Here is a 14,613-nt window from a genome sequence, read left to right as displayed (position 1 = left end):
GATTTCCTGTGGATGAATCCATGTTACCCCACTTCTTATTGTTGATCCTTGTTGCCTCAATTAATTAGCTTTCTCCTACTCCTTGTTCAGATTCCCCTGCCCAGTCCCTGACAAAGCAGAACATACACTGTGGTAGCTGTGTGGTGCTAGCTACAACTCAGTTTTATTTAATAACATTGTGTTATTAAATAAATGCGCAACAAATTCTGACTCGTTTCTCCACTGCTCTGCCAGTCTGTGAAAAGGTCAGCACTGAAAACCATCAAGTAGCAGCTCCTTGCTGAATCTCCAAAAGTTTGTGTAAAAAGCAGACTTTGGTGAATGAAGTTTGACTGGTAGGGGAGTTAAATGTTTTGATGAAAGAAATGCACTTATCATTGACTCAGGTGCTGAAGTTTTTCATGAGTCCCCCAGATGCAATGAATATAAACACTTTTGACTTTGTAGGTCTCATGAAAAACTCTTCCTCTTTGCCATTTTTAGCAAATCAAACTGCTTTCATATACACTTGTGTAATTGCTATTATTTTGTTTATTACAGAATCACAGAATCAGAGAATATAATGAGTTCAAAGGGACCTATAAGGGTCACCAAAGTACAGCTCCTGCCCCTATGCAGAACACCCCAAAGGTCACATTGTGGGCCTGAGAGTATTGTCCAAATGCTTTTTGAACCCTTCCCTTCCCTTCCCTTCCCTTCCCTTCCCTTCCCTTCCCTTCCCTTCCCTTCCCTTCCCTTCCCTTCCCTTCCCTTCCCTTCCCTTCCCTTCCCTTCCCTTCCCTTCCCTTCCCTTCCCCTTATTTTAATCAATGAATATAATTTCTCCCTTTCTTGCTTTCTTCCTTAGTGCTAAAAAGTACACAATGTCCTTTTAATATTTAATTAATGAGATCACTTTACAGGTTTTAGTTTAAAGGTAACCATAGCACAAATGCATCCATTATTAACTGCAGAAGGCAGCGGCTTCTTGGGAACCCTCTTTAGTTTAATATGAGAACCCCTGTCAGCAGAAAACAGCGCTGATATTGTTGTTAAGTGTGACAGACTGGCGAGTGCAATGGGCACCACGCTGGAACAATGCAAGCTGCTGATTTCCATGGAGGAGGCGATGTTCAAGGGCGAGGCCAAGGCGGACGGCGAGCGGCTGCTGAGGAAGGTTCGGTTCCGCGTGGCGTCCTCGCACAGCGGGCGGGTGCTGAAGGAGGTGTACGCCGACGGCGAGGCCGCCGACTCGCTGGACTCCGAGTACGCCAGCAGCTCCGAGACCGACCAGACCAGCCGGCTGAGCGAGGTGGACGGGCAGCACAACGGGCACGCGGGGTCGGAGTGCGATGAGAATGACAATGAGCAGGACGACTTGCTCATTCTGGTCAGAGCCACTAAAGAGAAGGGGTTTGGTACAAAGCGAGTCAACATCCTCAGCAAAAATGGCACAGTCAGGGGAGTCAAGCATAAAGTCAGCGCTGGTCAAGCCCTTTTTGACAATTTGGCAAAAGTATTTCAGGTAGGTGGTGCAGATCTGCTGGCTGTAAGCTGTCTCTCTGTCCCTTTTAACTCCACACATTATTATTCCCTTTGTTCAGCCTGCTGTCATTTAAGATTTCTCAATATTCTGTCTCGTTCCCATTGCTATCTACTTGCACAAGAGGGGCTCATTGGTCCTTCTAGTATCAAACAGCTCCACACTCCATATTGGCTGTGAACTTTGCTTTTCAAAATTGATCTTATATTTGCTGAGTATAAATATGTATGTTGTAATTCCCATGTCTGGATGAGGAAAGAAATGTGCCAAAGGATTCAACTGGGGCTCTGCTGGAGATCTGTACAGGTCTCCCGTACAGGGACGTGTCATGTTTCCTCTCCTATTATATTAATTCTAATGAGGTTACGATGTTATCTACTGTCCCCTACATGTAAATATGTATACTTGTAAATTCCATTCTGTTTAATCTGCAGAGTAGATCAAAGTAGGTGCAGGGTGGCAGCAATGACAGTTTTCCCACATGAAAATTTCAGGGGAATGAAATCTTAGTAAGAGGTCTCTTTTATTAATGTCTGTTTTCTATCTATTTTGTAGAAGGAGCGGAATATCTGTATTTGAAACAGTATATGCCACACTAATGCCTTAGTCAGAGAAACACAGGCCTTCAGAAAAATCAAGTAAAAGTTCTAAAATATTTATCTCATATATATAATTTATCTGTATATGCTATTCAAGCCTTTCAATCATTAATATTCACACAGACAGCAACAAATGTGCAACCAGACTCTTTCTGAAGTTCTTAAAACCCAGAATGATGCTTTTCAATTAAATTATCCTGTGATGGTTTCAGGGCATTACTTTGAAACTTTTTATGCAGTTTTAAATCATGGTGAATTTGATTTTAATAATGATTCTTTTTGCATTTTGAAATTACTTTGAAATGAGGTAATTTCATATTACATTAATAAATGACAATAGATTAACATTCTCTTGCTTCTGGATAGGAATTTATCCTCTATGTCGTAGCTAAAAGAACAGTCTTTCTGTCAATATGAATGTTCCTGAAGAAGTTGATGTTTCAGAGAAGAATTTCCTGTTCATTTTCATTCTTTACATCACATCACATAGCACTCAAGTAGTTTGCTTTCTTTCAAGCTACTCTTGGAAGACTTTGTCTTTAATTCCTTATTCTGATAAAATTTGTAACAAACTGATTTTTTAAAGTAGATTTGAATTAGTAAGTATTAACTGAGGCATGTTTGGGTTCTTCTCCAACTTCAATTCCATTGTTCCATGCTATTTCACTACACAGAGTACCCAATTTCACCCCACTAGCCTAATTTCCTTCTAAAAGCTCTCTTCTACTACATCAGTAGCACTAAGAAATTTAAATAAGCAAAATAAAGAGACCCATTTGAAGACATATGTACCTTAATTAGTGTCCCTGCCTTATTGCTTTTTCTATCCCCAGTTTTAGGTTGGAAGTTCTTCAGGAAAGGCCCATGGACTGAGATCAATGTACTTTGATTGTAAGGCTTCTTGTATTCCTAGCAGAGTTAATGGTAGGACCACTGCTATTTCCATGAAGTGTTTTGCCAGAAGAAAGGAGGCATATGCATCTTATATATAACTTCAGAAAAGTAGATGTTTCCACGTCTGCCACAGAATTCCTTAATTAAAACATGTAAAATAATGACTGGTTTAAAAGGTGGTAAAGATTTTTTAATTGACAATATCATACTGTGGAAGAAAGGGGAAAAATTAAATAATCAGATGAAAACAGTTTTTCATACGGCATGTAACTCCAATGAAGAACTCTGCTACAGGCATTGCAAAGTCCAAAAGAAAAGGTTTTCAAAGTGGATGAGGAAAATATATGTGGAACTGAGAAACTTCTTCCTAGGCAAATCTAGATGAGTGATGTTCAGAAAAAATTGTATATACTTACATTAAGACATATATTCAGCAATACAGAGAATAGAATGATTTGAGGTTTCTACACAAATTCAGATTTCCCCAGAGGTAAAGCCCTAAGTTAAGTGAAAAATAATGATGGTTTGCAAATCTTTTATGTCATACTCTGAGCCAATTTTGTATGCCACATGCTGAGCACAGAGGAGAGCAAAACACAAAGGTTAGCTTTGAGATGGATTTGAAACTGCTTGATCATAATGTGAAGTATGATTGAAATCCATCCAATTACAAATGAAATAATGGCCTTTAGAATGAGATTAGAGGATGATTTCTAGTTTTCTGTAAGCATGTTCCAGACAATTAATTGAGCTGTAATACCAGTTAGAGAACAACAAGAGTTCTTCTTTCGAAGGCTAAGTAAGATAGAAAGATGTCTTTGTTAGCAGGTACAGCACAAAATCTCTCGATCTGGGCATTTTTCCGAGTTACCCTCTTGATTATGTAAGGTCATCTCCAGTTACATGTTTCTCTTAGATAAGCAGCAGCAAATGTATAACAACAGTTAAGAGAGTGCTCCTCCCTGAGGAGAGTCCATCTCTGCCCCTTGGATGATTCAACAGGAGGAACTCTATGACTTGAATACATTGTACATTTCTCAGTGTTAGTGTCAAGTCAGGATTTTTAATCTCAGAGTATGCACATGAACTCTTGACCATCCTGTATTCTAAGTACTGATGTATTCTTGTATGCAAATGCTTCTTATTTAGTATTTATTATATCACTGTCTTACTAAAATGTGCATGTAAGAAGCCAAATATTGAGTGTGTGTGAGTGTCCTGAGATCCTGAAACTAGGGGGTGGCTTTTTTCTGCAATATCAGCATTCTGATTCTTCAGATTATCTGCAAACTCCTTTAATATACAATTTCCCCAAATCTCCTAGAGGCTCCCTCTGATAGAGGAGAGATCCTTTAAAGCAAATCACTTTGTTCAGATGTTCTAGGGATAAGCAGGGATTCATTAACTGGGCTTCATTATGTTGTGCAGTCAAGACCTTTCATTTTCTCTGTTCAAATACCTGTGCTAAAAGCGCTTGTGTATTTTAATGTTCTATGGAAATATTTGGATTTGTGAATATTTTTTTCACACTTTCTTACTACAGCCTTTCTACAGAATTGGTTCAGACACTTTCTTCCCACAACAAACTTATCGGAAAGAAATCACACCTTCTGGAGCTTTTTTAGATTTTAAGAGAGTGATGTAAGGCAGGAAATATTTTTAGATGAAAAGGTCTTTTTGGTCGTTGTTGCTGTATGATTCAAGCCTGGTCTGAGAATGTATATCTAGATGTGTGTCCCCTGCTACATCTTCCCACAGTCAGTCACCCAGCACTTCCCTCACCCGTTCAATCTGTGACCTCTCATTTCCACTGTTCTCTGAGAAGCTGAGTCCTTCACATTACTCTGTCTGAGGACTGTGACCCCAGATGAGAGCTGCTCCAGTGCTGTGACAGTGAAAGGTCTCCCTCTAGGTCACCCTTGCACACCACCGCATCCCCAGGTGAAGCTGCTGCCAGGTGAGTGGGGGCCAGCACAGCCATGGGGAAGGAATGTGGGATGGAGCAGGACACATCCAGGGGTTTCCTCAGCTTCAAGGCAGAACATTCCGGGGAGGAAAGGTGGGGAGCAGACCAGCTCTATTGATGCTTCAGGACAGCATGGTTTCCATGGCAACACCTCCAGCCTTTTCTCCCCTGGGGTGGATGCCACAAACAGGCTGTTGACATGGCAACCACATCCTGGCAGGGTGAGGGAGTGGTGGCTGGGGTGGTGATGGCTGCTAACATAACAACCACTCCGGGTCGGGAAGGGGGAAGGGAGGTCACTGTGGTCATCTGTGGCAGGCAGGGACAGTCACATGTGTCACCCAGCCTCCACCAGCACCTAACCTGGGCCTGGGGATAGCCTCCCACAGGGCTGGAAATGCAGGCGGCAGACATCTGGGAGCGGTTTATTTGTGAGTAACACACACTGCTGAGAATCCTGAAAAGCAGGAGGGAGCTGGAGCTCCCACTCTCTCTGTTCATGCACCTCCTTGGTATAAATTTTCTCCTGCTGAGACTCTAAAGCTGACAGCATTGGCAGCTGTGAAGCTGGGGACATGACTTGCCAATTGTGTCAGAAGCATAAGCCCCTTCTCTGCATATCTGAAGTAATTGTGGTTTTATGTCAGTATACTACCAAAAATTCCGTATTCTAATATTTTAATATTGTTTAAATGCAAATGGTTATGAATAGTTCCTGTAACTTTCTGTAAAAAGCAGTAGAGAAAGTTATTTTTTCCTTGAAATAAATATAATTCTCTTCACAACTAATATTTATGACTAAGCCATTCCTATGGCTATGGCCAAGTCTCATAGAGCAAAAATCCTTGGGTTATCTCATATATTACTATATGTTATATAATCATATATTATTAGGTAGTGCAATGATCATTTTATGCCAAACTGGCATCCCAATGTGCAATGGAGCTCAGCCAAAGGTTTTACACAGGTCCCTCCTCATTTTCCGTGTTTCAGCATGGGTATTTTTCCTCCAATCCCATACTTACACACTCCAGTGGCCTTCCAGCCTCCTCTGAAAGGTCAGGTTCTGCTAAATTAGCCACAGAACTCATTCTCAGGCAGAGCTTCCTGATGTCTCTTGCAAAAGGGCAGGTCTGGTTAACAAACCTGATGAATGCCTTGGTGAGCATTGCATCAGAGAGGACATGGGTGAGGAGTCACACATAACACACACAGTCTTTGCAAAATTCCCAAGCACAGCTCCTCAGGTAGAGCTCACATGTAAGGTTGTCACATACAAGTCACTATTCAGCCTGATGAAGAATGAGCTTATTAATGTTTAGAGAGAAAGGTGGGAAAGAATAAAGAATCACGTGGAATTTTGTTAAGAGGAGAGCTTTTGGGGTGGTTAAGAGCACTTTCATCTTTCTTTACTTGCAGGTGACCTGGAAAAGTGAATATACAGCAGGACATGCAGAGCTTACAAACTGATAGGGCTAGCTAATGCCACAGACAAAATAAAGTGAAGTACAGCAAAAAAACCAACCATCTTCCAAAGAAGTCAGAGGCTGCAAAGTGATGTTAAGGAAAGGTTTTTGTGTAGTAGTACAAGCAAAGGTTTTTTGGGTCGGTGGCATGTTGTATACCACTGTTGTATATCTCTGGAGCATATATCACTTCAATCCCCAAAAGTCTGGGGAGACAAGAAAGAGAGATCTGCACTTTCATTGGAGAAGTCTTGATAAGACTTGAAGAGGCTTCTCTTGATAAAGAGTATTCACTTTCTTGCTGATCAGCTGATGATCAGTGCTGAGACTCCAGAAATCACTGAATTACTTGAATTCAAAATCCTCTTCTAGGACTGGGCAAAGATTGTAAAAACTCTCCTGATCTTTGCCTTCATATTCTCCTCCATACACACTGCTCTGACTCCCAAAAGGACATAGCTTACAAAAGAAAGCAATGGATTGCTTGTAAAGAGCATTTGATGTAGTAATATCCCTTATATGGATAGAGATAAATACCAGTGAGATGCAGTATCTGAGCTACAAACTTCCAGTGTATTTTCCTAGTGTTATTAAGTCTGGAAAACTAATTATTGATCAGTCTTGCACTGAAATTCACTGGAGAACAGGAAAAATTGTAATAACATGGAGGATCAAGTGACTATGAAAAGCAGGTTTTTGTGTTTTACAGAAAATTCAGAGTTAGAAGGAAAACTAGATCACTACTGGAATGGGCATAGAGTTGCTTCACCACTTGCTTTGTAGCCTCAGAAGAGCTTTGATCTGTGCCCACACTGCATTGGACAGTGACTCTGCTGATGCTGTTAATCATGTTCTAGTGGTTTCCAGAGTGGATGTCTGAACAGACACACTGAATCAAAAATGGAGATGGTCAGGTCTGTGAGCTTTTAACTGGAACCTGGATTTGGTCAGTACTTAAGATATTGGTTTTATTATTCACATGTTGGAGAAATCAGTTGTAAAGCACTGAGGTCAGACAGGTCTATTACTAGACTATTCAGGACATTTTAGGATTTGCTCCTGTTGGACTTGAAATACATATTTGACATATACTTGATAGGATCTGTAAATAGATTTTTAACTATCTAAACCTCTGAAAGTGATATATAAGTTTTGAATTAAAAAAGACTCGGCAGTCTCATTTTCAGAAAGTGTAGATATGGGATGTCTTAGCTTCTCAATACACTGAACATTGGGTGGCTTACTAACAAAACTGTGGTTATAGATATCACTTTTTAAAGACTGAATCAATAATTGAATAAAAAATTTATAGGCTTTACTGCTGGCAGTCTGACCAGCATGTACTGGACATATGTCTAACGCTCCAGTGCACTGCATGGCCTCAAAATTATTCTTGCCCTGATTAGTCTTGATCCTTGTAAAGGATCCATAAATGCTGGCCTTGTCCCTCGCATGGGAAAGAGCATAGCAAAGAAGGAGTGGTGTTACTGCAGTAAATATGTATATGCAGAATACATGTAGTACTAGAATTAATCACAACTTTAGGTATAGATTCAAAAAACTCACAGGCCTCTGAGGAAGGACTTAGACATCAAGCTCAAAAATTAAGATTCTCCAAATCTCATTTGGTGCCACCAAGCCTCAGAGGCACCAAGAGCCAGCCTTCCTTCCTTCCTTCCTTCCTTCCTTCCTTCCTTCCTTCCTTCCTTCCTTCCTTCCTTCCTTCCTTCCTTCCTTCCTTCCTTCCTTCCTTCCTTCCTTCCTTCCTTCCTTCCTTCCTTCCTTCCTTCCTTCCTTCCTTCCTTCCTTCCTTCCTTCCTTCCTTCCTTCCTTCCTTCCTTCCTTCCTTCCTTCCTTCCTTCCTTCCTTCCTTCCTTCCTTCCTTCCTTCCTTCCTTCCTTCCTTCCTTCCTTCCTTCCTTCCTTCCTTCCTTCCTTCCTTCCTTCCTTCCTTCCTTCCTTCCTTCCTTCCTTCCTTCCTTCCTTCCTTCCTTCCTTCCTTCCTTCCTTCCTTCCTTCCTTCCTTCCTTCCTTCCTTCCTTCCTTCCTTCCCTCCCTCCCTTCCTTCCTTCCTTCCTCCTCCCCTCCCTCCCTCTTTTAAGCACAATGGTGCTCACAGTGTTCCAGAAAAGAGATATCCTAAAAAAACTTGTAGCTTGTGACTTGCTTGTTAGGAAAAAGAGATAGAGAGGAGACAGAGGACAGAATCGGTATTCAGGCCATGACAGATTGCAAATAATCATGTTCTGCTGGCTTGTTTCATGCTGTCTCTTTAAATCTAAAAATAGATTTGCTTTCTTTTTGAAAGAATGAATGCAACTGCCAAATGGAAGAAAAGGCTTCCTGGTTGTACTAAATGGGATTCCTAAGTCATATTGGCCTCAGGAAATTTTCTGAGCTGAAAATAGTCATAAAAGGAAACAGTATTAGTAGGAAATGCCATATATGATTTCCAGACTCCTACTTTTAATTATCAGTCTGGTAGATGACCTGGAGTACCAGACGAGCACTGGGTCTGATCTTATGTACTGCTCTGGGACTCTTGCATAATGTCCCTTTGTGGGACTGCTCAATAAGGTGCTCAGCCTTTGAATTAACAGGGAAAATACTTCATCTTATTTCAAACTAACTTGAAAAAGGGTCATGTTACACAAACAGCCTATCAAAAATATCTTAGGTTCTAGCACAGAAATTTTTTCTACTTATTCTTAGAGTAGGTTTTTTTTTTTCCTGAATTGGCCTCTTACAACAGAGATGAAAAAGATTAACTGATTAGTCTTAATCATTAATTAGTAGCAATAACTCTTTTCTTTTGCTATCTGTGAAGCTCAGCTTTATAGCTCAGCAGGAAAATAAGGAGAAAATGTGTTTTGAAGCATTCCTATAACTAAGACTGTTAAGAAAATTTGGGGTTATTCGCTTTTCTTTGACATGGTACAACAGGCTGCCTGCTAGTTCATTGACCCTGAACTTTGCATGCCTTCAACACAGCAAATACATTTTGTAGAACACATAAAGATGAAATAAATTACCTATGTGCTTATTTCCTAGCCTCATACTTGGTCATTAACCCTTAATTTTGTGTACAAATAAATTAATCTGCAACCAAATATTTCGGAGTTCTCACACTTAAGTGTCTTAGGTTAAGGTAATCTTTTACTTATAACTTTACAAACATGGAAGCAAATATTTGGCTACATTGGGCCAATTTGTCATCAAAGTGCGCTGCTGTGCAATTGCAAAAATATGGCAATAATGAAAATAAAAACCAATAATGAAGATAAAATCCCTTTATTAAAACTTTAAAAAAATTCTAGCAAGTTAAGTGCATTAAAAACCCATTATTTAGTTTACAGATCTCAAAACTATTTCAGTTGTGAACTAGGATTTGCAAATACACTAAGCTAGAAAATATAAATGTATATGTGCCACAGGTAATTTGTTGCTAGACTATTCCAGTCTGTCTACAGCTTGCTGTGATATTCATCTACTCAGGTTGGATATTTATCTACAGTTTATTACATACTGCACCAAAACAAGGTACATGGTTAACAGTTTGACAGAAAGAAATGGTCAAAAAGACAATTTTTTTTTCTTGGCTTGAACTTTAGCCTGTAACTAATGTTTTGTGGCATCATAATTTTGTAGCTGAAATATAATAAAACATTCTTTAGAATGGAATTTGCAACCAGAGGGAAAAGGGTATGGCTTTCATGCATGAAAATCTTTCTAATTGCTGCAACATCCATTGCAAGGTAGTACAAAACATTTAAATGAAACCTCAATAAATTTTTCCAAAGCTTGTAAGAGGAATAATAGATAGGACAGCATCCCCAGCCTGTTGATTTTGAAAAGAAGGTGTAAAGTTGCATCTCCCCATCCAAACAGGCAATCTTGTGGTTTTGCTTGATGCAGTGGTTGTATTGTGGAAAAGCTGCCACAGCATGACTCTTTATAGCCTCCATCAGAGAAAGCAACAGAAATGGTCACAGATGAGCACCGGAGTCACTGAGGTAGAGACTCATTTCATGCATGGCAAGAAAGAAGACAGAAAAACCATCATTCATTGCTAGTACAGATTGTGGAAAGCATTTTAACAACCTTAGTTCCATTTTGCTTTGGAACTTTGTCTAGGGACATCATCTATCAATGTCAGACGAGCATGTCTTCTGTACTGCAGTAAAACCACAAGGACTCATTCTACTTCCATTTCTCAAAAAGAAATATAAAAAGTCCTTCTGGCCAATATTTGCACACATTTATAACACCATGCAGTGTTATGAACAGCACTGACAAATCAGCCAATGCTGATACAAAGGCAAAGAACAATTGCTTTGGAATTCACCCTTGTTCTGAATACTACTGATTGCTAATTGCCTAAAAAGCTTTAAAACGATTAGAAATTTTAAGGGGACATACATTGTTATTTAAGATAATTTCTCCTTGAAAATTCTGTAACACAGAAGGAACTTAGTCTCTAAAGGACTTACTGCTTTTTAAAGAAAATGCAATATTTTCCTGCCCAGCCGCTCATGTCTTGCTGTTTGTTTACTAGCTCCAAATGCAAAGCACTTTCCCTCTGAGCCCTGCAGGCAACTCTGAAACATTGTTGTTCAAGTGGAGAATGTCCTAAGAGGCAGACTGGTAGACACAGTGAAAAATGAGAGCATAATTTTTGTTAAGCATTATTCCTTAAATTCTTTAAGCATTATTGCTTCCTTCCACCTGTCACATTATACCTTGAGAGCTTTTCTTTCCAGGTGTTGGCTGATGAGGTCTCTGGCGAGAGCCCACCTGCAGTGCTGCATGCAGCTTGGGGATCCTCAGCTCAGGAGGGAAATTGACCTGTTAGAGCAAGTCCAGAGGAGGGCAACCAAGTTGATCAGACTCTCTTATGAGGAAAGGTCGAGAGAATTGACTTTGTTCAGCCCAGAAAAGAGATGGCTTTGGAGTAATCTAATTGTGGACTTCCTGTACCTGAAGGGAGCTTAGAGAAAAGATGGGGAAGACTCGTTACAGGAGCACGTAGTGACAGACAAGGGGGAATGGAATTCTTCAAATTCAAAGACAGTAGGTTTAGATATGTTAGGAAAAGATTATTTACTATAGGAGTAGTGAGACATTAGAGCAGCTTGCCCAGGGAAGTTGTGGATGCCTGTCCCCTGGAAGTGTTCAAGGCCAGTTTGGATGAGTCTCTGAGTTACCTGGTCTAATTGAAAGTATCCTGCTAATGGACTCCATGATTCTATGATGCTTTCAATCAGATTCACTCATGCAGTTGGTAAATCTGGTTGTTCTTTCAAATCCCACAATGATTCAAAAATATAAGCACTTACTCAGACCCTTCAAGTTCAAACTGTCATAAAGATTTCAAAAGCTCCATTTATAAAAGGCTTCTTCAGGAAATAGATTATTTTAATCTAACTGGAAGATATTGCCATGACAGCTGTTGTTCTATCTGCTGGGTGGTCAAGCCTTTTGCAAACCTGTCTGCTTGGTGGATGATATAATTTTGCATCCTCTTGTGGAAGATTGTGGGGTGGAAGGACACTTCCACTGGCCAATATTTACAGCTGAATGCAGATAATTTATGCTACAGTTTGGTTGGGGTTTTTTTTTTTTTTTGGCTGCTCCTGACTGAGTCAGGTGGTTTCATCATCAGCTACTCCAGCAGCTCTTGGGAACAGACAAAAAGTGAGGGCTAGAGGTTTCAAAACAGGAGAGCAGTCTAGTGAAATTTCTGATCTGTTTTTTTGTGCAGTCTCAACTGTCATTTTGGAAGAAGGTTATTCAGCTGGCAGAAATGCAATCAAGTATGGAGTTTCATGTTTGAAGACATGATATGAAATTAGAATAAATGTTATTGATTTTTCTTGCTGCACGGTATTAAATGATTATCTGTGCAAAGAAGCTATTGTAATGTTATTCCAAAAGAAAAGCAGACAGATGATTCAATAATCTCAGCTTCTTCATTTGTAGTCTTATTCCTGGAACAGAGCACATTTAACTCTATGACATGATACAGATTCTAGCCCCACTGTAAGAACATTATTATATGAAAAGTATTATTCTATGAATATTTTATTTAAAAAATAAACACCTCTGAGCAAAATCCTGAATCAGACTAGAACATAAAGCTGCTTACATTGGCCTTGGTAAAAGATTAGTCCAGCTGCAGATGTGATATATACAGAATAACTAACTTGGTAGTTCTTTTGCCCAACAGGTTTAGGAGCTGGTATAAAGCATGCAACCTAGTGCATTCTGATTTTCAGACATTATACCTATATGGTTAAAAACCAAAAGAAAACAAAAGATTACACCTTAGAGTCTTTCCAGCAATGAAGTCTATAATTCTGCTTCATGAAGCTGTCTTGTATTTTGCTTATTAAGAACTGGTGGATGAGTCATCTGTCCCCTTTCATACATCAGGCCAGCAGCCACAGTACAGGCTATTCTAGGGCAGAGCTGGTTTACGTACGCTGTCGAGGAGTTGTATCTGCATAAAAATCTTGAGCATTCTACCTTTTCTGAAAATCTATTGCTTAAAAAAGGAAATGAAGCACTTAAAGTGTGCAATGTAGACAGATCTTTAATTTTAAAAATGGATATTGAGTATATAAGTAATAATTAACTACTCAGGGTTTGAAGATGAAGGTACCACATTTCTAGGTATTATTAAGTAATGAGATAGCTGAGAGCATAGTTCCAATTAGGTTAAGTAATATAGTGGGGAAACAAGGTCGTTCATCACTCAGTGCTGGTGCAGGACAAAGGAGTGCTATAACTGCAATACACCCCAATCTCAGTGATTGGGCTCTCTGAGAGCTAAGGAGTGAATCAGCACTTTGGTGCGCTAATCACACCATAACTTTGATCTCTGCCTCCTTCAAAGACCGATGCAGAATTCATTACCAGTTGCAGAGGGCTTTGTGACCCCAGGTGAAACAATGCTCCATGTCCACCTGAGAAATGGGTGTTCTTTTCCTTAACTTTAGTGCAGTGCAAATGACAGCTCCAACCTTTACACAACAGCCTTTTTTTATCTCCACCCACTTGGGTAATATTTTCAGCTAGATTTCAAGTTGTATAAAGTGTCAGGAAAGAAAAAGTACATAATATGTCAGGTGTTTGGAACTGAAAACTGAGAGGGAGAGTGGTTTCCCTGATTTGCTCACCATTCCCTGGGAGTTTCAGGATTTTAGTGCATCGCATTTCACCTTCTGTTTATAGGAATACAGCAAAAGGTATAATAAATTTTGACAGAAACTTTGTTGTCTGCTGAACATGAAAACTCCAGGGTGTATCCCAAATCAAAACCAGGATTTGTTTAACCCTTTCCACTTATTTTATTCCTTAGGAAAGTGAATTGTGATGAATGATAGCAATTTCTGAATTTTCTCTGCTGATGATTGCAATTGAGAATTGCAATCACTTTATTTCATTTATGCTATTACCTTCTTCAGTTGTTTTTGAGTGAACAGTTCTGTTATATATGACAGATTGAATCCAAGCTGTAATTAATCCATGAGAATCTGAAACATTTTTCAATTAAAATGCAGTATATTTTTGACTGAACTAAGTGTGACTGATTAGGGCTTTCCTGAATACCAGTTTTTACTTGCTGATTCTCTCTAGCACTAGGAAAATCACCAATTGCAACAGTGCTGCAAATGTAAAGAAGTAATGGACTATTGTCTTGTTTCCTAAGATAGTCTGATATACTGAAAATAAATATTGGGAAAACAGACCCACTTACCACACAAAGCATAGCTGACCCAAAAAGGCAGAGCCATGTAATATCATGAGCAGGATCTTACCAGCTAACTGTTTCATTCTCTACTCAGAAATATGATGAATGGCATTGGTAAGAAGCTCAACAGACTAGAATACAGTTTTCATAGATCTCCAATGCCTGTTAATTAACCAAATGAACTGAAATTTGGGAATTATAAAGGAGATCACCACATGCATTAACTGCACCTGGCAATGTTTGAATGTAGAATGAGTCAGAGATCCCTGTGTGCATGTGCTACTATTATGTTATTATTAGCATTTATCAGTTTCTACAGCAGTCTAAGTCTGTTTTAGAAAGAATGAGTAGGGAATTAGTGAAAGAGAGGAGCAAAGAGAAAGAGGGAAGGGATAGAAATCATCTTGTTTTTAA

At 39.5% G+C, this 14,613-nt stretch overlaps 1 protein-coding gene across 1 annotated transcript in view; it reads left to right on the top strand.

Annotated features, from left to right (window-relative positions):
* The first annotated feature begins 1,057 nt into the window (after nucleotides 1-1,057).
* The window catches only part of GRXCR1 (glutaredoxin and cysteine rich domain containing 1), a 38,765-nt gene continuing 25,209 nt past the window's right edge, over nucleotides 1,058-14,613 (top strand). The window contains exon 1 of the mRNA XM_058804243.1: nucleotides 1,058-1,504. Within this exon, the coding sequence (XP_058660226.1) occupies nucleotides 1,058-1,504 (447 nt within the window). The remainder of the gene's footprint in view (nucleotides 1,505-14,613) is intronic.

The sequence above is a fragment of the Ammospiza caudacuta genome, chromosome 4, assembly GCF_027887145.1.
Source record: "Ammospiza caudacuta isolate bAmmCau1 chromosome 4, bAmmCau1.pri, whole genome shotgun sequence".
Classification (NCBI taxonomy): domain Eukaryota; kingdom Metazoa; phylum Chordata; class Aves; order Passeriformes; family Passerellidae; genus Ammospiza; species Ammospiza caudacuta.
Note: the sequence above shows the minus strand (reverse complement) of the source record. Positions and strands in the feature narration are given on the sequence as shown.